The sequence below is a fragment of the Microcaecilia unicolor genome, chromosome 5, assembly GCF_901765095.1.
Source record: "Microcaecilia unicolor chromosome 5, aMicUni1.1, whole genome shotgun sequence".
Classification (NCBI taxonomy): Eukaryota; Metazoa; Chordata; class Amphibia; order Gymnophiona; family Siphonopidae; genus Microcaecilia; species Microcaecilia unicolor.
Window position 1 is genome coordinate 146,594,504 of NC_044035.1, and position 17,747 is coordinate 146,612,250.

Consider the following 17,747-nt stretch of genomic DNA (forward strand, 5'->3'; position numbering starts at 1 on the left):
GGAAGAAGCACATTAGGGTCATGGAGTGGCCTAGCCAGTCACCAGACTTTAATCCCATTGAAAACTTATGGAGGGAGCTGAAGCTGCGAGTTGCCAAGCGACAGCCCAGAACTCTTAATGATTTAGAGATGATCTGCAAAGAGGAGTGGACCAAAATTCCTCCTGACGTGTGCAAACCTCATCATCAACTACAGAAGACGTCTGACCGCTGTGCTTGCCAACAAGGGATTTGCCACCAAGTATTAGGTCTTGTTTGCCAGAGGGATTAAATACTTATTTCCCTCTGCAGAATGCAAATAAATTCATATACTTTCCACAATGTGATTTTCCGGATTTAATTTGTGATGTGCTATCTCTCACTGTTACCAATAACCTACCCTTCAATTATGGGCTGCTCATGTCTTTGTCAGTGGGCAAACTTACAAAATCAGCAAGGGATCAAATACTTATTTCCACCACTGTACATGGACCCTTGCTGTGAACTATGGTGGGCACATACTTGAAGTGAATGCCAGAGGAACTAAATGATTCTCCATCTGTCATTAATTTATGGGCTAGATATATGAGGGAAATTTTATAATAGGGTGCCTATCTTAAACCTGTTTTTCTTAGCGTACTTACCAGTCCAGCCCATAACCTGTGGGATGTGCTCATCAGCCAGCGGATGTGGAGACAGAAATTCTAGAATTCTGGGGTCTGCCCTATAAGGGAACCATGCTGCCTCAGGTATTCAGCATTTCTCTGTCTCCAGCAGATAGATGCAGGCAAACCGTTTCGGTGGGAACTGCCGTCATTTTGGATCCTCAGGTGCTGACGTTGGAACAGACTTTTAGGCTCACTCCGCAGACATCTTTGTCCAGTTCAGGCCCTAGGGACATGTGGGGAGACTCTCTGGAGGGGGATTTCCTCCAGAGTTAATTTTTTTTGTTGAAGCAATCCAAGCCCTGGGCCATTCTCAGGGAGGTTCTTTTCTACCTAAATGTCAAGAGAGTGATTTGGGATGAGGAGGTTGAGGCTCCCATGGATTATTTAGATTCTGAGTCCTTTTAGAGGAAGGTGACTTGAATGGACCTTTGGAGGACAGGGAGTGTGAGGGTCATGGAGAGGCCTTCCCTTCTTTGAATGAATTGCCCTGGGTGAGGATCCCTCTGTAGTCAGAGTGTTCATAAAGAGAATTTGCAGGAACTTATTTCTTTGTTTTTTTCTATGCTTAATTTTGATTAGGAACTCGTGTCTCAGGAAGTGAGAAAAAGTGGACCTTCTGGTGAAAGGAATCGGAAAGACCGGTAGGTCGTTTCCCATGCACCAGAACATAGGAGACATAGTTCAGATCCAGTGGGATATACATGATGCTCCATTTTGGCTGGCAAGGTCCATGATCAAGTTCTGCCCTGTTCCCAATTAGGATAGGGAATTGTTTAAAACTGCCTGTGGTAGATGCGGTTGTTTCTGCTGTCACCAAGAAGACTGCAGTGCCCGTGAATGGTGATACGGCCCTGAAGGACCCTCAGAACTGCAGGATGGAAACATAGTTTTGAAGCATAGTTTTGATGTCTTGGCCCTGGCAGTTCAGGCAGCCATCTTTGGGGGCTTAGTGGGCAGGGCAAGTTTCAGATGGACTGAGAAAGTGTTGGATAGGTCAGCTGATGATTTTTCCCTAGTGGACTGGGAGGTTGCTAAGCATGAGATAGATTCAGCCTTCCTGACAGATGAATTTTATCATTTGCTCAGGGTTTCAGCCAAGTCCTATGGCTCTGGGAGTGGCAGCCAGGAGATCTCTTTAGCTTCACAGTTGATTGGCGGATGCAGCATGGTTCCTTATAGTTTAGTGAGGAGCTAGACTAATTGGTCGAGTCCGGGTGAATCAAAAATGCCATTCCTCCCATAGGTTCGCTCTAGAACAGTGGAATATGGTTTTTGGTATGGACTGTGCATGTGATTTCTAGCGTTTTTGGTCTGGGAGAGTAGCTGTCTCTCAAAGATCTCATTTTTTTCATTGTTCTCTTTCCTTTCATGGAACCACAAATAGAAGCAGGGATGTTGATTCACAGGGGTATGTTTCATAATGAAGATGTTGGGTCCCCTCCTGCTAGCTGTAGGAGCTCGGTTCAGAGATTTCTATTGGAGGTAGGCCCAGATCACCTCGGATCAGTGGGTCCTTGATGTAGTTCATGAGGTCTATGCCTTAGGGTTCGCTTATCCTCTGCTGCATGCCTTTCTAGAGTCTCCATGTCATTCCCATGTGAAAACAAGGGTGGTCATGGATACCCTCAAAGGGTTTATTCAACTGCGAGCTTGTGTGCCCTGTCCCTACAGCAGAACTACAGACATGTTTTTATTAGGTCTGTACCGGATATTCGTGTTCAATTTGATTTGGCCTCGAATAGTACCCCAAATACATTATTCATATTTGGCCGAATAGCTCTACTGTGCTAAATTTTACTGAAATAAACACGTGATCTCTGATTTCATGTTGCTTCTTTTTTTATTTGTTATGTTAAAGCTCAGTGCCCATTATTTGTTTTCACATTCGGCCAAATAATATTTTTCATTATTTGTATTCGGATGAATAGTAAAATATGCTATTCAATACAACTCTAGTCGTTATTCCATTTATTTTGTAGTGACAAAGAAGGAAGGTACCTTCCGGTCCACCTTGGATTTTAAGGGAGTGAATCGGGTGCTCAGAATAACCAGCTTTTTTTCATGGAGACTCTTCGTTCACTCATTGTTGTGGTTCATTTGGTGAGTTTCTGACTATGCTGGACAGGGTGGAATTATATTTGCACATCCCGATTCACCAGGCCCACCAAAGGTTCCTTCACTTTGCAGTTTTGGGAAATCTTTGTTAGCTTTCTGCAATTTCCATTGGCCTGTTCATGGTTCCTTGTACATTTTCGAAGGTCATGGGTAGTGGCAACACCCCTCCTCAGGGAAGGTATTCTAGTCCATCCATATCTGGATGATTGGTTAATTCAAACAAAATCATATCAGGAGAGCTGTCAGGTTACAGCATGGGTAGTTCATTTTCTGGCTTCCCACCTACACAGACCTTGGAATACCTAGGTATCCATTTTGACACACTCCAGGGCCAGGTGTTTCTTCTGAGCCAAGGATTCCAAAGCTCTGACCAGATTCTGAGCCTTCTCCACTGCAGAACCTCCAGCGCCAGGGACTACTTTTGGGTCCTGGATTGTTGGTGGCCTTGATAGATGTAATTCCATGGGCCAGAGCTCATATGAAGCCTCTGCAGAGATCTGTCCATGTGTTGTTCCCAGTTGCACTCCTTGGAGGTCAGGTTGCTTCTTTGAGTGGCGGTGTGTAGGATTCTCCAGCGGTGGCTCCATTCTCCCAATCTTTCAAAGGGAGTTTGGTTGCATCCCTGTCTGTGGATGGTGGTGACTAAAAATGCCAGTCTCATGGGCTGGTGAGCCCATTGTCTTGGTCATATGGCTCAGGGTCTCTGGTCTCAAGAAGTTGTTCCATCAACTGATTGGAAATCAGGGCAATACAATCAGCTCTGCAGGCATTTCGGGGTCCTCTGATGGGCAAGGCAGTGAGAGTTTTGTCCAACAATGCAACAGCAGTGCATATGTCAGTCATCAAGGCAGTATAAAGAGTTGTCTATTAGCAGAAAAGACTGCGCTTCTCATGAGCTCGGCAGAAAACCATCTGTCTGACCTGTCAGCCTCTCATGTAGCAGCAAGATGCAACATCTAGGCAGACTTCTTCAGTCGGCATACGTTGGATCCAGGGGAATGGACCCTGGGTTGCACAGCTTACAACAGGACCTCATGGTGACAGAATGCCAAGGTCTCTCAATTCTTCAGTTGCAGAAAGGATCAGAGCTCAGAGGGAATCGATGCCCTGATTCAGCCCTGGCCAGTGGGTCTACTGTATGTGTTTCCTCCATGACCTCTGTTGAGTCATTTAAAGACTCAAACGCCACAGGGGTCTGGTGATTTTAGTGGCTCTAGATTGTGGCTATGGATTGGCCAAGGAGACCTTGGTATGCAGATTTGATGCGTCTCATGGTGGAATCATTGCTAAGGCTCCCAGACTCAATGGATCTTCTGACACAAGAGTCCACAGAACACTTGAGAGGCACTTTAGATCTGCACCAAATGTGACACACAAATTTGCAGATCCAAATGTGTAGTCCAAACATCAGATTTATTAAAACAAAACCCGATGAGATCCATGTTTCACCCTTTCAAGAGCTGCTTCAGGGTTATACTAAAAACAACTTATTTATTTATTTGTTACATTTGTACCCCACATTTTCCCACCTCATAAATACACAACTTAAAATAAGAACACACATAACAGTTCTAGTATATGTAATGTGTATCCATGTGTATATGCATAGACATATACATTATAATAAAAATATAAGTACGGTCATAACTTACAAAATGTAAGAAAAAGTGCACAATGAAAGTTAAGACATCAAAAGAAATGAATTCCATTAAAAACAAAAACAATAATATAGCTGTGCGATATAAAGGACACCAAAGTGCCGAAATGCTCATGAAGCATGCTTGCTGAATAAAAGTGATCAGCTACTTAAGAAATGGAAACTCAAAAAATTAATAAAGAGGATAAAATACAGTACCCCTCTTTTATGGAGTCATTATGCTTTTAGAATAATTTATAAGTATATGGAGTGATGTTTGAATCATGGATAGGGAAAGACATGCTGGATAATTGGAGGGAGGGATGTTGAACATCCATTGTCTCTCCATTCCTCCTCTGTCCCTACAGGAAACAGAAAGGGAAGGTGAGAGAGACACCTTGGAATTAGGGAGTGGAGGGGAGAGAATAATAGATGCTGGACAATGGAAGGGAGGAAAAAAAGAGGGAGAGGTATTGGATTCAAGAGAGAGAGAGAGATGCTAGACTGTGGAGGATGACAGAGAAGAGAGTGAGTTGCTGGACCATGAGAGGGGGCAGGAAGGAAGAGAAATGAGATGGGAACATAGGCTTCAAGGGAGTGGAGGGGAGGAGAGAAAGGGGGAGGAGTTGCTGGGCTACAAGAGTGGAGCAAGTGATAGGGAAGGGAGATACCATGAATGGTGTAAAACGTGAGAAAGGCCAAGGGGGTTGTCAAGGAGATGAGTAAGAAGAGAATAGTGAATATAAAGGTTGAACTATGGTAATGGGGAATAGGTGAAGGATAAATGAGAATAGGAGGCTGGGGAAGGGGCGAGGTGGGAAATGAGAGAGATAGGGGTGAGAGAAGGAGATGGAAAGTTGATAGGTGAAAAATAGAAAGAAGTAGGATGAAATTTGAGTGGATAGAGGCAGAAACCAAAAAAAAAAAGGAAAGAGCTAAAAAGGAAACATCAATATGCCAGAGATAGATGTATTGAGGGAACGAGCGAGGAGAAATGAAAAATGGACAGCAGTCTCTGGAAACAGAAAAAACAGACAAGAGAAACTGGGACCAACGTAATGGAACCTGAAACCGTCCAGAAAACAAAGGTAGAATAAAGTGTTTTATTTTGTATTTATTAGTTGAAATTTGTTAGCTTTTGGGAAATGTTTATCACAGATGTCATTGCATGGTATTCAGTACAAAATATAATAAGTACATAAGTATTGCCACATTGGGACAGACCAAAGCTTCATCAAGCCCAGCATCCTGTTTCCAACAGTGGCCAATCCAGGTCACAAATACCTGGCAAAATCCCAGAAGAGCTCAATACATTTTATGCTGCTTATCCCAGAAATAAGTAGTGGATTTTCCCAAGTCAATTTAATAATGGTCTATGGCATTTTCCTTTAGGAAGCAGTCCAGACCCTTTTTAAACCCTGCTAATCTAACCGCATTTACCACATTCTCTGGCAACGAATTCCAGAGTTTAATTACACGTTGAGTGAAGAAACATTTTCTCCGATTCTTATTAAATTTACTACTTTGTAGCTTCATCTCATTCCCCTAGTCCTAGTATTTTTGGAAAGAGTAAACAAACAATTCACATCTACCCGTTCCACTCCACTCATTATTTTATAGACCTCTATCATATCTCCCTCAGCCGTCTCTTCTCCAAGCTGAAGAGCCCTACATGCTTCAGCCTTTCCTCATGGGGAAGTCGTCCCATCTCCTTTATCATTTTTGTTGCCCTTCTCTGTACCTTTTCTAATTCCAGTGTTTCAATAGATATTAAGTTTGACTTCTTGGAGTTAGTTCAGTTTTTGTCTTCATATTTCCATTTATAATTGGTGATCCCTTGTTCTGTATTTTGTGAGAGTCTGTGTTTTGGAGGTGTAATATTCTTTTGTGTTGAGATCTGTAGCATTCCCACTTGTTCTGCAGGTATATTGGTGTTTTAAGGCCCACAGTAATATCTGTAGTGTTTCATGTTTGTAGGTAAGGTTCTAGCTGTTTGAATCATAGGATTAGCGCTACTGTTGAATGACATGTTTGCTATTTGTATATTGAATTAGTTTTTTTTTTTTCAGGTATTTCACATTGTTCCTGGTAGTGGTGAGATTTGTGTTGCTATTTGTCAGATGACATGGTTTGTTTTTTTTTGTATGGTGACTTCCATGGAGAAATGTTCTAGTTTTCATCTGTACTTGTTGTGAGGAAATTGAATTTTTGTGAATGCAGAGCATGTTTAACTCATAAAAACTGCTATACTGTGTCTCACCAAAGGTCTATGAGGGTGATTAATGCAGTGTGTCACTTATGCAAGCATTGTCCATCAGGTGTGTCCCAACTGAAAAAAGATTGATAGTCATTGCCCTCAGCCACCAGCGGGTTAAAGTGATAGGAGCGCCTGTGTTCAGAGCACAATTCTCGGAGCATGAGGGGGAATACGAAAGGAGTGCATTTAAATATCATTTAAATGAGCTTTGTGGTATACCTTGGCACACTTGTCAGCTGCGCTAGAGCCTGCTGAGCATTCTGCACAGATAAATACGGACACTATTCTAGCACTAGTGGCCTCTAGCGCCCACATTTACCTTTGATCATCTGCACCCAAGTGCAAGAGTCGGAGCAAAGATGGCCTAGGCTGAGTCAAAACAAAGAGCATATCATCAGCGAAGGCCATACATTTCACACGTTCCCTACCCCATCTGCAGACCCCGAACTTCTGGGTCTACCTGGATCGCAATTAACAAAGACTTTAATGCAGGGAGAAAGAGGAAGGGGGACAGAGGGCAGCCCTGATACACGCCCCTAGTTAAAGGGAAGAAATTAGATAAAGTGCTATTGATGAGAACTGCCAAAACTGGACTAGTATATAACATTTTTATCATATCAACAAAGGGGCCCCCATATTTTTCCAACACTAAAAATAAATAGTCCCAGTTGACACAATGCCTTTCGGGCATCTAATCCCACTAATAATCAGGAACATCCCTAGTGGTACAGTGCCCCAAGGCTGCTGTGGCACGACGGACATTCCATACAGCTTGCCTATTGTGGACAAAGCCAACCTGATTCTCATGCATCAGGTCTGGCAACAAACTAGTCAGTCTAGTTTGGGCCATAAGGTTCAGTTCAAAATTGAGCAAAGTTACTGTGCAGGTGGAGGAGGCATATTTGGAGGGGGGGGGCTGGTAAAAAGGTGGTTGGTGTGTGTGTGCAGGGAAGGGGCTGGAAAAGGTGGATGGAGTGGAGGGGGCTGGAAAAGGTGGATGAGATGTGTGTGTACCATGAGAATGGGTTGGAGGTCTATAAGAAGGTGCATGGGAAACTTCTGTGGGGGAGGGAGGGGGAGATGCCAACTCTTATAATGGGGAAATTCTGCACAAGAAAATTGCAAATTAAGTGAGCAGAAGTTTTAATTTTTTTGTGCATCATTCCCCCTGGAGTAGATAATGCTACATTTAATTGGAGTCAGTGAGACTCGGTGGTGAAGCAAGTGACAGGCACTATCTAGCAAATAATTAAGAAATATGGAATTGTTCAGAGTAATTGGCACAGAGTCATAAAAAAAGTTACAAACAGTAAAATCCTCAAAATATACTCATCTCATCATTCACCAACATAAATACCGCGTGGGGTCAGCTGACAAGGTCTGGGAGGAGGGTTAGTAATTGGTTCTTAAGGTTTTCTTTTGAAAAAAGAAATCCCACGGGAGAGACAATATCAAAATCTACTTTCAAAAAGTCAGTCCCTTAATAATCTTAATAGGTTAGTAAGGGCATACACCAGAACGCTGATTTTAAATAATTGTAATAAACTTATAATTAGTGAAGGGGTACACAGAGAGTTCAGTATGCGCTGTTCCCACAGTCGAGCTGATCTTAGTGAGTCTGGGCGCGAAGCGACTCACTAGCACTAACACGCTCCATACATCATATTTTATTCTCTTTTTGTGTTTCCCCGTAGACTTGGAAACTTTAGGAAACAACTTCAGAAACTATTGAGAAAAACTGACCATGATTCAGATAAGCTTGTTTCCTTTTGTCTCTATTTTTCCAGTGCATATTGTATAAAATGTGTGGTCTTAGTGACTTCAGTTATTTAGTAAATTAAGTTTTCTTAAGTTTCACCAGCAGGTTTTATTGATTTTTGTTTGGACAAATACCAATGTTAGTATTTTCATTAATTTGCACCTACACAAAAAACGGGGAGACACACAAAGAGAGTAAAATATGATGTATGGAGCGTGTTAGTGAGCCACTTCGCGGCCAGACTCACTAAGATCAACTCGGCTGTGGGAGTAACCCATACTGAACTCTCTGTGTACCCCTTCACTAATTATAAATTTATTAGAATTGTTTAAAATCAGTGTTCTGGTGTATGCCCTTACTAACCTGTTGAGGTTATTGTGGGACTGTGTTAGAGAAGAATAGCGTTTTCCTTCCTCCTTTCATATTCAGACATGCCTTTTTGCTTTGCACATAGGTCTGTGAATTTAAAAGACTTTGGGGGCTCAAGCAGTAGGGTCAGTTAATGCATAACAAACTGAAACTGTGTAAAAGTAGATTATTAATTCCAACAGTAATCTAGGGATCCTAGCACTATTCCCAGTATGCCTCATTGTGCTAATGTACAAAGGTTTTCTGTCTACTGGTTTTGGGTAGGGTCTCTAGTCATGTCTAAAACCCTTGAGCTTTGGAGTTTTTTAAGCATAAAAGAAGTACTTTTCCTCTTGGGAACAAGGTGGTTTCCAATATTCTTCCAGCATTTCAGTCCATTATGCTCTTGTTTTACTGAGTAGGGCTCTTCTGGCTGATCAACAAGGGTAAAAACTGAAACACGTGGCATGCTTGCTTGAGGAAAGGGAATAAACAGCTGTGCAGACTAGATACTATTGTATTGGCCTTGCCAAAAAGGCTAAGGTTCCACAGCTAGAGGTTCAGTAGGGAGTGACAGCACTGTATTGTGATTTAATAGTGCAAGTTATACAGGAGTTTCAACCTTGTCTGAATCTGCAGCAACAGTTGATAGTGCCTATATTCAAGAATTTTTACTTGCTACGAGTGCAGGCTTGAGGAGACAAAGGAAAGCCCTCCTATGCTCCCAGGTGCACAGCATTTGGGATTTCAATCATGATATGTATGATGTTAAGGCTAAGTAACTAGTTCAGGATCCTACTCTCAAGCCCTCGTCCTCTTGCTGTAGCCTCAGAGGAAGGGTGTTTGGTGTGAACTCAGAAAAACCTGTTTAAAAATTCAGAGTTTTAAAATCCTAACATTACTTGAGCTTATCCAAAGACTTCTTGAGCAGTCAAGCTATTGTCTAGAGGCCCGGAAGGTCACCATGGTAGATCTGATGTGTCAAATATTCTTGCTTAAGGAAGGTGTTAATGGGAGTCTCATGGCTTCAAAGCCTCCTGTAGAGGACAACAGGTCCAATTCCTAGAGGAACTAATAGGCAGATATTAGTTCAGTATGCTTCTAAGTTTCACAAGCAAACTGGCAAGTGGAAATTTGTCCATGTTTATGTACTTCCTTACTTGTGCAGTCTGTTTCCAGCTCAAATATTAGGATTACATTATTCTTTCACAGCATTTCATAGCAGACACTTCCTTGGTTCCAGGTGAGTGAAAAAAAAAGGAAAAAAATTATTCCCCAGGACTTGGCTTTCAAGTTAAATAAAAGGACTCAAGCTGGTGCTGGGTCTCATAGCAATATAATTCCTCCCTTATGTATTCCACCAAGCTCATTCAGAATCCTCTAGTTTCCCAGCCTTGGCTTCTTGTTAGCCCTGCACTACTCTGGAAGCTGTTTATTTCAGGATAAGAATTGTGGCATTTATTTATTTTGGGAATTTGGCCACATACTGGTAGTGATAAGTAATTAAAGGCCATGTAAGGAAGGCCTATAGTGATGCATCCAGAATTAGTGTATCTTCTCTGAAGTAAATGTGAATCTAGTCCTGGTGCTCAGTCCTGATTTCTTTGGAATTTCAACCTAGTAATTGAATCCTTCAAGTTTCTTATCTTGTATAAGTCCAGGGACAGGCCTATGCTTGTCTTGAGTGTGAGTTCTATTAGATCAGTTTCCATCCACGTCCCTAGTTTCTTTGTAGTGTATTTCCACGAGAAGGTCTAAAATAAGGAAATTAAGTCTTTTGGCTACTAACGGTTCACCACCTTCTCTATAGGCACCTGGAGCTGTTCAGTGACATAGGTCGTTTGGGCTTTTCCTGTTCCTATTCAGTGGTCCAACAAGACAAGAATCCTCAGGTTTTTCTAGGGTCATTGAGTTTATGAATATCATCTTTCATTGATAGTCGAAGGAAGAACCAGCTATGTGGAGGGCAGCCATCCCATTCTGCTCTTCAAGGCTTGGCTTTTTTGGTGGGGTCAGATTTAATAGTTTTATAATTTATTGTTACTTTTAACAGGTTAATTGTCTTACATTTTGTAGATTACTGTAGACTTCATGCGAGTGCATGAATGGAGCCTGAGTTTTGGAAATAAAGTAATTCCAGCAGGAGAATGGATTCCCACTCCTTTCTAAGCATTACTTTGCTATATTCCACATGTTCTGGACTGGTCTGGTAAGGACGTTAAGGAAGGAGAAATTATGTCTTACCTGATCATTTTCTTTCCTTTACTCCTTCCAGACCAATTCAGAGACTCGCCCTAGTTGAATATTAATGGCCGTTCTTCTGTTTCTGGAATATTGTTCCAGGTCTTACTTTCACAGTTCAAGGTGTTTCTAGTTTGCATACCTTTAACCTATCTGAGGCAAATTCTGTATCATTTGGAGAACTGTGTGTCAGTAGAGCAGAAGAGTGCCTTCTTTGTTAAAGATAATGGATGGATATGACAGATGAACAGAAGTAAGTACATGAAAGCCATTTCTTGGTCAGTTGAAATACTGAACACCTGAGGCAGCACAGTTCCCTTATAGGTTAGAGCCTGGAATTCTAGAATCTCTGTCTCCAAATTTCTTGGCTGACGGGCACAATACACAGGTTCTGGACTGGTCTGGTAGGACTAAAGAAAAGAAAATTATCAGGGAAGACATAATTTTCTCCTTATAAAAGCAATATAGGTGCCTAAGAGAGACTCCTAGAAGCAGCCTTAATAGTGTGCAAATGCCCATGAGCAAATTTACACCTTCTCTGAAAAAGGTGTGCATGTTCATTATAAATGTACCTGTTTATGTTATAAAATATTGTGTATACTACAACTCCATCTGTGTTCTGCTTAAACTGCACACCTATATGCAGATCACTTAAAAAAGATACATTTTCCATGTGCCTGCTCTTTTTGCATATATGTGGTGGAGGAAATTAATAAAAGCATTTTTATCATTTGTAAAACAAGCTTTGCACGTAGTAAGAGCTGTATAAAATTATCTCCAAAATGAGAACTTGATTGTTTTAAAACTTACTCTTTGTTCCATCACTTAATAGCGAAGGAACTGTTGGAGGGTGAGCAGCGAAAAAACAGCACTTCAGAAAATAGAGATCATCAGCTGGACTTCAAATACAAAAGCAGAGGTACCCATCACCTGGTGGATCAACAGCAGCCTTGCCTAATTCAGAGAATGGAATCTGGCTATGAGAGCAGCGACCGCAACAGCAACAGTCCCATCAGTATGGATATACCCTTGTCAGATAGTTCTGGCTCTTACAGGTGAAAAAAAACAAACTAAACTTGACTTTCATTTCTTCATTTTTTCTTACTAGAGTTTACAATTTGGCTTTAAGGTGTATGTGTAGAGTTATATACTAAAAGCAATGCAAAACTGCAAAACTGGAAGCTTGAGTTTGCAAACTGAGGGGCCTGTGTTATAAGCCATGTGTTGGAACAGTGTGCTAAGCTCCAGGGCACAACAGTCTTAACACATACTATCAAAAAATAATTCATCTGATAACCTTAGATTTAAGTCAGTGGAAGCAGTACTGGCTATCCTGGTGAGGGGAAATCTTAGTCATTAAGATGACTATCATATCCCAACTCTTGTTTTTATTTGATATCCTTCCAGTATGGGCGTCTAAAGGTGTTCTGATTGCGATACAGTGAGAATTTTTACTTTTATATGGGAAGAGAAATTCCCGAGACTCTTGAAGAGGATCTTGTGGCACAGTCAGGAATTGGGAGGGAGAGCAGTCCTAAATACTTTGGTATTATTGGTCTACTTAACTGCAAAAGTTCTTGATTGGAAACTAGGGGAGGGTAAACATGTTAGTAGAGTAGAGCAACATTATCACCCTTCTTTTGCATTGAAACATTTGTTACGGACCTTGACTAATACTAAATAGAAACTGAAGGGCCTTATAAATCCATTTTAACGCCACCTGCTCAAAGTCTGTGACAAGGTGCGGAGACATGAAGGGGTAGGTAAAGGAGCATCAACACTGGCATCAATAAGGTTTGAATCCACATTTGGGGCAGGAAGAGAGAGAATATTTTTGAGCCTTGAGGGGGTGGGGGGAGGAGGTAGTGTGGTTTCAACAAATATTGGATTCTGGGAAGTTAGTGGAATTTACAGTTACAGTTAATTTATAGCCTGCCATTTCCCATAAATATAGTTCACGGCAGATTACAGTAGTCCAGGAAGTTACATAATAGAAATACAAAAAATGCTTTGAACTTGAACTTGAAACAATATAATTTACTAATAATAATAAGAAAAAACCCAGAAAGTAACCATAAATCAGATCATTTCTTTGTCACATAGATCTGAAACAGTAATGTCTTCAGACAGACCTTTCTTAAGTATAATATAATTGGTAATATTTCTAAGATTATCTGGTAAAAATTCCAAACTTTTCCAGCTTGAAAAGCAGACAGACAATTAAAAAGCTTCTTTGATGTGATACCTTTAGGACTTGGGAGGTCAAATAATGGCAAGTTCTGAAAATTATATAGATGGTTCGTTAATGTATAATGTACAAGATTAATCATATATAGTGGAACTTGTCTAACTGTAATTTTCCATAACAAACAGCCCAGCTTAATTTAAAGATTTACAGGAGCAATACAACTTGCCACTGGGGATTTCCTTACATACATGCAGATACATTACTTTATGGTGGCGCAGGGCTGGCTTAAAGAGGATAATTAGGGGTTAGAAAATCTATGGGTGGCTCTGGGGAAGTTAAAGGGCCCTTAGTCACTGTTATACAAATATTTCAGGGGGTTTGACTTTCATAAACGTAATTTTATGTTGAAGTGAGAACAGGATTTGGATAAGTGGCGTAGCCAGACAGCCAATTTTGGGTGGGCACAACATTTTTTCTTCCCCTGCCCTATTCCCACTCTTCAACCCTTCCCCAGCACCTCACAACTCAAAATGCAATATAAATACTTTAGCTTCAGCAGAAGACTTCCTCTGAAGGTGGCCAGAACTCCATTTTACCAAGTTTGGCAGGCAGCAGCAGCATATCTGAGCCACCGATGTTGACAACCTATACATGTATAGTTGTCTGTGACTCAATGATGGTACTGCACACTGCAGAACTTTGTAGAAGGGAGTTCTGGCTGCTTTTGGAGGAGGTCCTCAGCTGGCCATGCTTGGTGATCCCCACTAGCTACAGCAAGGGTCAGACATGCTGGGACCCAGGTCAGAAAATAAAGGAGTGGGCCCTCCCAATCGCTGCCTCTCCTCCAATCTCTCCAACTGCCATTACTATCATACCAAATACAGAACAAAAGATCACAAAAATTGAACTGTGAGGTGTGGGGAGGAGGTGAGGACATTTTTACGTATATCATGGTCCTATACAAAACTCAAGGAATAGTAGGCCAAAGTTACTAGAACATTGTCAGGGTGTTTGGAGACGGACTTTAGTTCCATTCCCAAGTGTCTGCTTGGATTGGGTGACAGAAGAGGATTTTGCTGGTAATATCAAGTAAAGTGCATAGAATTGGCACCTGCAAAGTGTGAAATAGCAATGAAGTGGAACAGCACTATGGGACTTACTATATCTGATTGGAGGCAACATGTGAGACTTTTGATGGAGCTGGAAAAATTTACAGATAAGCGGAGAGGTTTCTTGGCTAGAATTGGAGAAGATTGGACCAAAATTCAAGAATTGATGGGATGAGGGGGGATAAAGGAGGAGAAGTGATGGGAAGGGTGGGGTTTATATTAATTAGAAACAGAGATGTGTACTGAAAGAACCACAGTGGAAGTCAACAAGGACGTGATTAAAGATGACTGTATGAGGGAGGAGATATTGGGGATAGAAGTAGGGGTGTTGGGGGGATTGTTTTTTTGGAGAGGGTGGATCATTCGTTTGAAAGGCAAAGGGGGGGTGGCATTTTTAGGGGTGTTGGGGGGATTGTGTTTTTGGAGAGGGTGGATCATTCGTTTGAAAGGCAAAGGGGGGGTGGCATTTTTAGTGGTATTATGTGCAGGATTTTGTTTTTCCATATTTTGTATTTTTATTTTAAAAACTATAATAAAAACATGTATTTAGAGAGAAAAACATTCTAACACAGGGGCTGAATTTTTTTTATTGTCCAGACAGTAAATTAATGGCAAGCAAATTACTATGGCATTAGAGAAAAATGTGTGCTACTAAAAAAAATCGGTGTATACTGGCACAGTAATCTGCCAGCATTTACTACATAGAGCCATTTTGTCTCCCCTCCTATTAGTGTATGAATGGGAATATGCTCTTACACTGAAAGGAAGGGAGACACAACAAAATGCAAATGTCCTTGGTGGCCCAGTGGGGTCCTGGACTTCCTTACCCAGCAAAGACACTCTGGTTGGCCCAGTGAGTCTCCTGAACCTTTTCTCCCCCCCCCCTCCCCCCCAACTGCTACCTATCCCAGGCACTCAGCACTGGAAGGCAGGATCAAACTGAACTTTAGTTACACACTGTGCAACTCTCCCACTGGCATTCCCCCTCCCCAACCCTCATCTTTTCACCACCGCAAATTAGAGGAAACAGGCTGGGAGCAATTTTTATAATACTCTATATTTGTAATCTGTGCACCAAATCTAAAACCCTCCTCCCTGCACCATCGTCTCATCCACGCATTGAGACTCCAGAGCTCTGCCTGTCTCTTGGGCCCTGCGCGTGGAACGGGTAGCATTTCAGAAAATGCTACCCTAGAGGATCTGGATTTGAGCTTTCTACCTAAGAGCCTAAATTTGGCTTTCAGATCCTCTCTCTCACATTTTCCTATGTCATTGGTACCCTGTGTGTCTCCTGATGCTAGGTTCCACATTAGAAGTCACTACCCAAGAAAAAGATCTAAATGTCATTTTGAACAATATGTTGAAATTTGCTGTTCAGTGTGTAATGACAGCCAAGAAAGCAAACAGAATATTAGGAAATGACAGAATGTTGGGAAAGGGATGGAAAATAAGGCAAGGAATGTTATGCCTTTGGATTGCTTCATAGTGCGACCTCACCTTGAGTATTGTGTGCAATTTTAGTTACCGCATCTCAAAAAAGTTAGTGGAATTAGAAAAAAAGTTCAAAGAAGGGCAACCAAAATGAGTAAGGGATGGAACTTCTTTCATATGAGGAAAGGCTTAAGAGGTTAGGGCACTTCAGGGAGTAGAATGATTAAAAGTGTACTGATTGTTTAATCTAAAGACTAGGAAACACTCCATAACTTTACATGGTAATACTTTTTAAAGAATAGGTGCAGCTAATATTTACATGCCCACAGTGCCACCAGCCATAGACCCAGCATAAGTGTGGGTGTCTAAAATGTAACTGCAAGCTCTGCCCATTTATATACCCCCTTTACATTTTTGCAACATGTAAATTAGGCGTGCCATTACAGAATAGTGCTTAGGTGCCCTGCTGGCAATTTTGTGGGTAAGTGTGCACTTGTCATGCATTAAGTTCTAGTATTCTAGATGTTTACATGCACAAGATACGCATAAATGCGGATACCTAGGTTATAGAATTATTATTATAATGGCCCTGTTTCCACTAAGTACCTACCCTCTTTATCTTGCCTAAAATTTCCACTGGAGTATTCCCAGTAAATGCCGAAAGTCCGCTTACGCACTATTCTGTAAACACAAGCATATCTTATAGTGTGTATTTGACAGGTGGATATGGACATGGGCAGAGTCTATATGTGTGTCTCCTGCATTTAGGTGCAAACATTTACACCAGCTCTATGGCTGGCATATGTGCTCATGCCTAAATTATAGGCATCTATTTTAGCTGTTATGCTAGTACTCTGTAAAGGAAAGTAGGCATCTGCTTTCTTTAAAGAATAGGCTGTCACAGAATTGCTTCCTAAGTGATCTGAGATTTAAATTATGATTAATATGATTTTTTTTTCTGAAGAGATTATCATATCAAGAAGAGTGCAGGTTTGGTTCCTTCCTGGCGTCACATCCCTAAATCTCAGAGCAGCAGCATCTTAGAAATGGCAGATTCTTCTTCATCTCTTGGGAATTGGACAAATGGCCATCAGACCTGCACAGGTAAGGGATATGACTTGTCTTTTGCACATGGAAGAAATTATACTCTGATTACATACAATACGGTTCAAGGTCTCCTTCCTTTATGTATTTGCTGTCAGAAGGTGAAAGAAGATATTGGAAGAAAGATGGTGAAGCTAAGGACTAGGGAATCTTGGCAGTATTCATTTAGATTTCAAGAATTGATTAGTCTCTTAGAATATGGCTTAATCGTGTGCTGGAGAACCTCACCTCTGTATCATTTGGTGCTTAGACAGGAATTCCAGTAGTAGGGAAATAAGGGTAGTACTGGGCAGACTTCTATGTTCTGTGTCCCATATGTGACAAAACAAAATATACTTTTATGGTCTATGTCCTGATTATGGAAAGATGGATTTGGATGGGTGGAATGGGTTTTGACAGCAACTCCAGCGATTTGAGAAGCAGAGCGCGGGGTAGATTTCCACAGTCTGTGACCTGAGACTAGCAGGGAAAGATCAAGAACAAGTTTTTCTATTTAACTTTGAAAGTCAAAAACAAGATCTTAAACTGAGCCTGAACCTTGACAGGAAGCCAGTGTAACAACATTTAAATAGCCGTGGTGCAAAAACCGTCAAAGCCTACTGATTAATCTTGGTTTGAGAAAGTATTATGACGTCATTCTATAAAGTATGTACTAACATATATTTGCTGATTATGTGCATATATAATTAGAATAATGGTATATATACATGAATGTTTGCACATATGTGTAAATGCCAAAATCTGGCTAAACACTATTCTGTAAATATATGCATATCTTACATAGTGTGTATTTTACAGGTAGGCATATATAAAGGTGGAGTCTGGGAACAGCATGGGTGGGGTTCGCTTGAGTAACTTGTGGAATACTATAAGTTATGCATGTATCTCTGCCATTTACTTCAATTCTTTGAAGG

At 41.2% G+C, this 17,747-nt stretch overlaps 1 protein-coding gene across 9 annotated transcripts in view; it reads left to right on the forward strand.

Moving 5' to 3' along the window:
• USP54 (ubiquitin specific peptidase 54) overlaps nt 1-17,747 on the forward strand; it is a 479,705-nt gene that overhangs the window by 353,128 nt on the left and 108,830 nt on the right. For all 9 annotated transcript variants that reach the window (XM_030203404.1, XM_030203402.1, XM_030203407.1 and 6 more), the window contains 2 exons: nt 11,834-12,056; nt 16,694-16,833. In XM_030203404.1, coding sequence (XP_030059264.1) covers nt 11,834-12,056; nt 16,694-16,833 — 363 coding nt within the window. The remainder of the gene's footprint in view (nt 1-11,833; nt 12,057-16,693; nt 16,834-17,747) is intronic.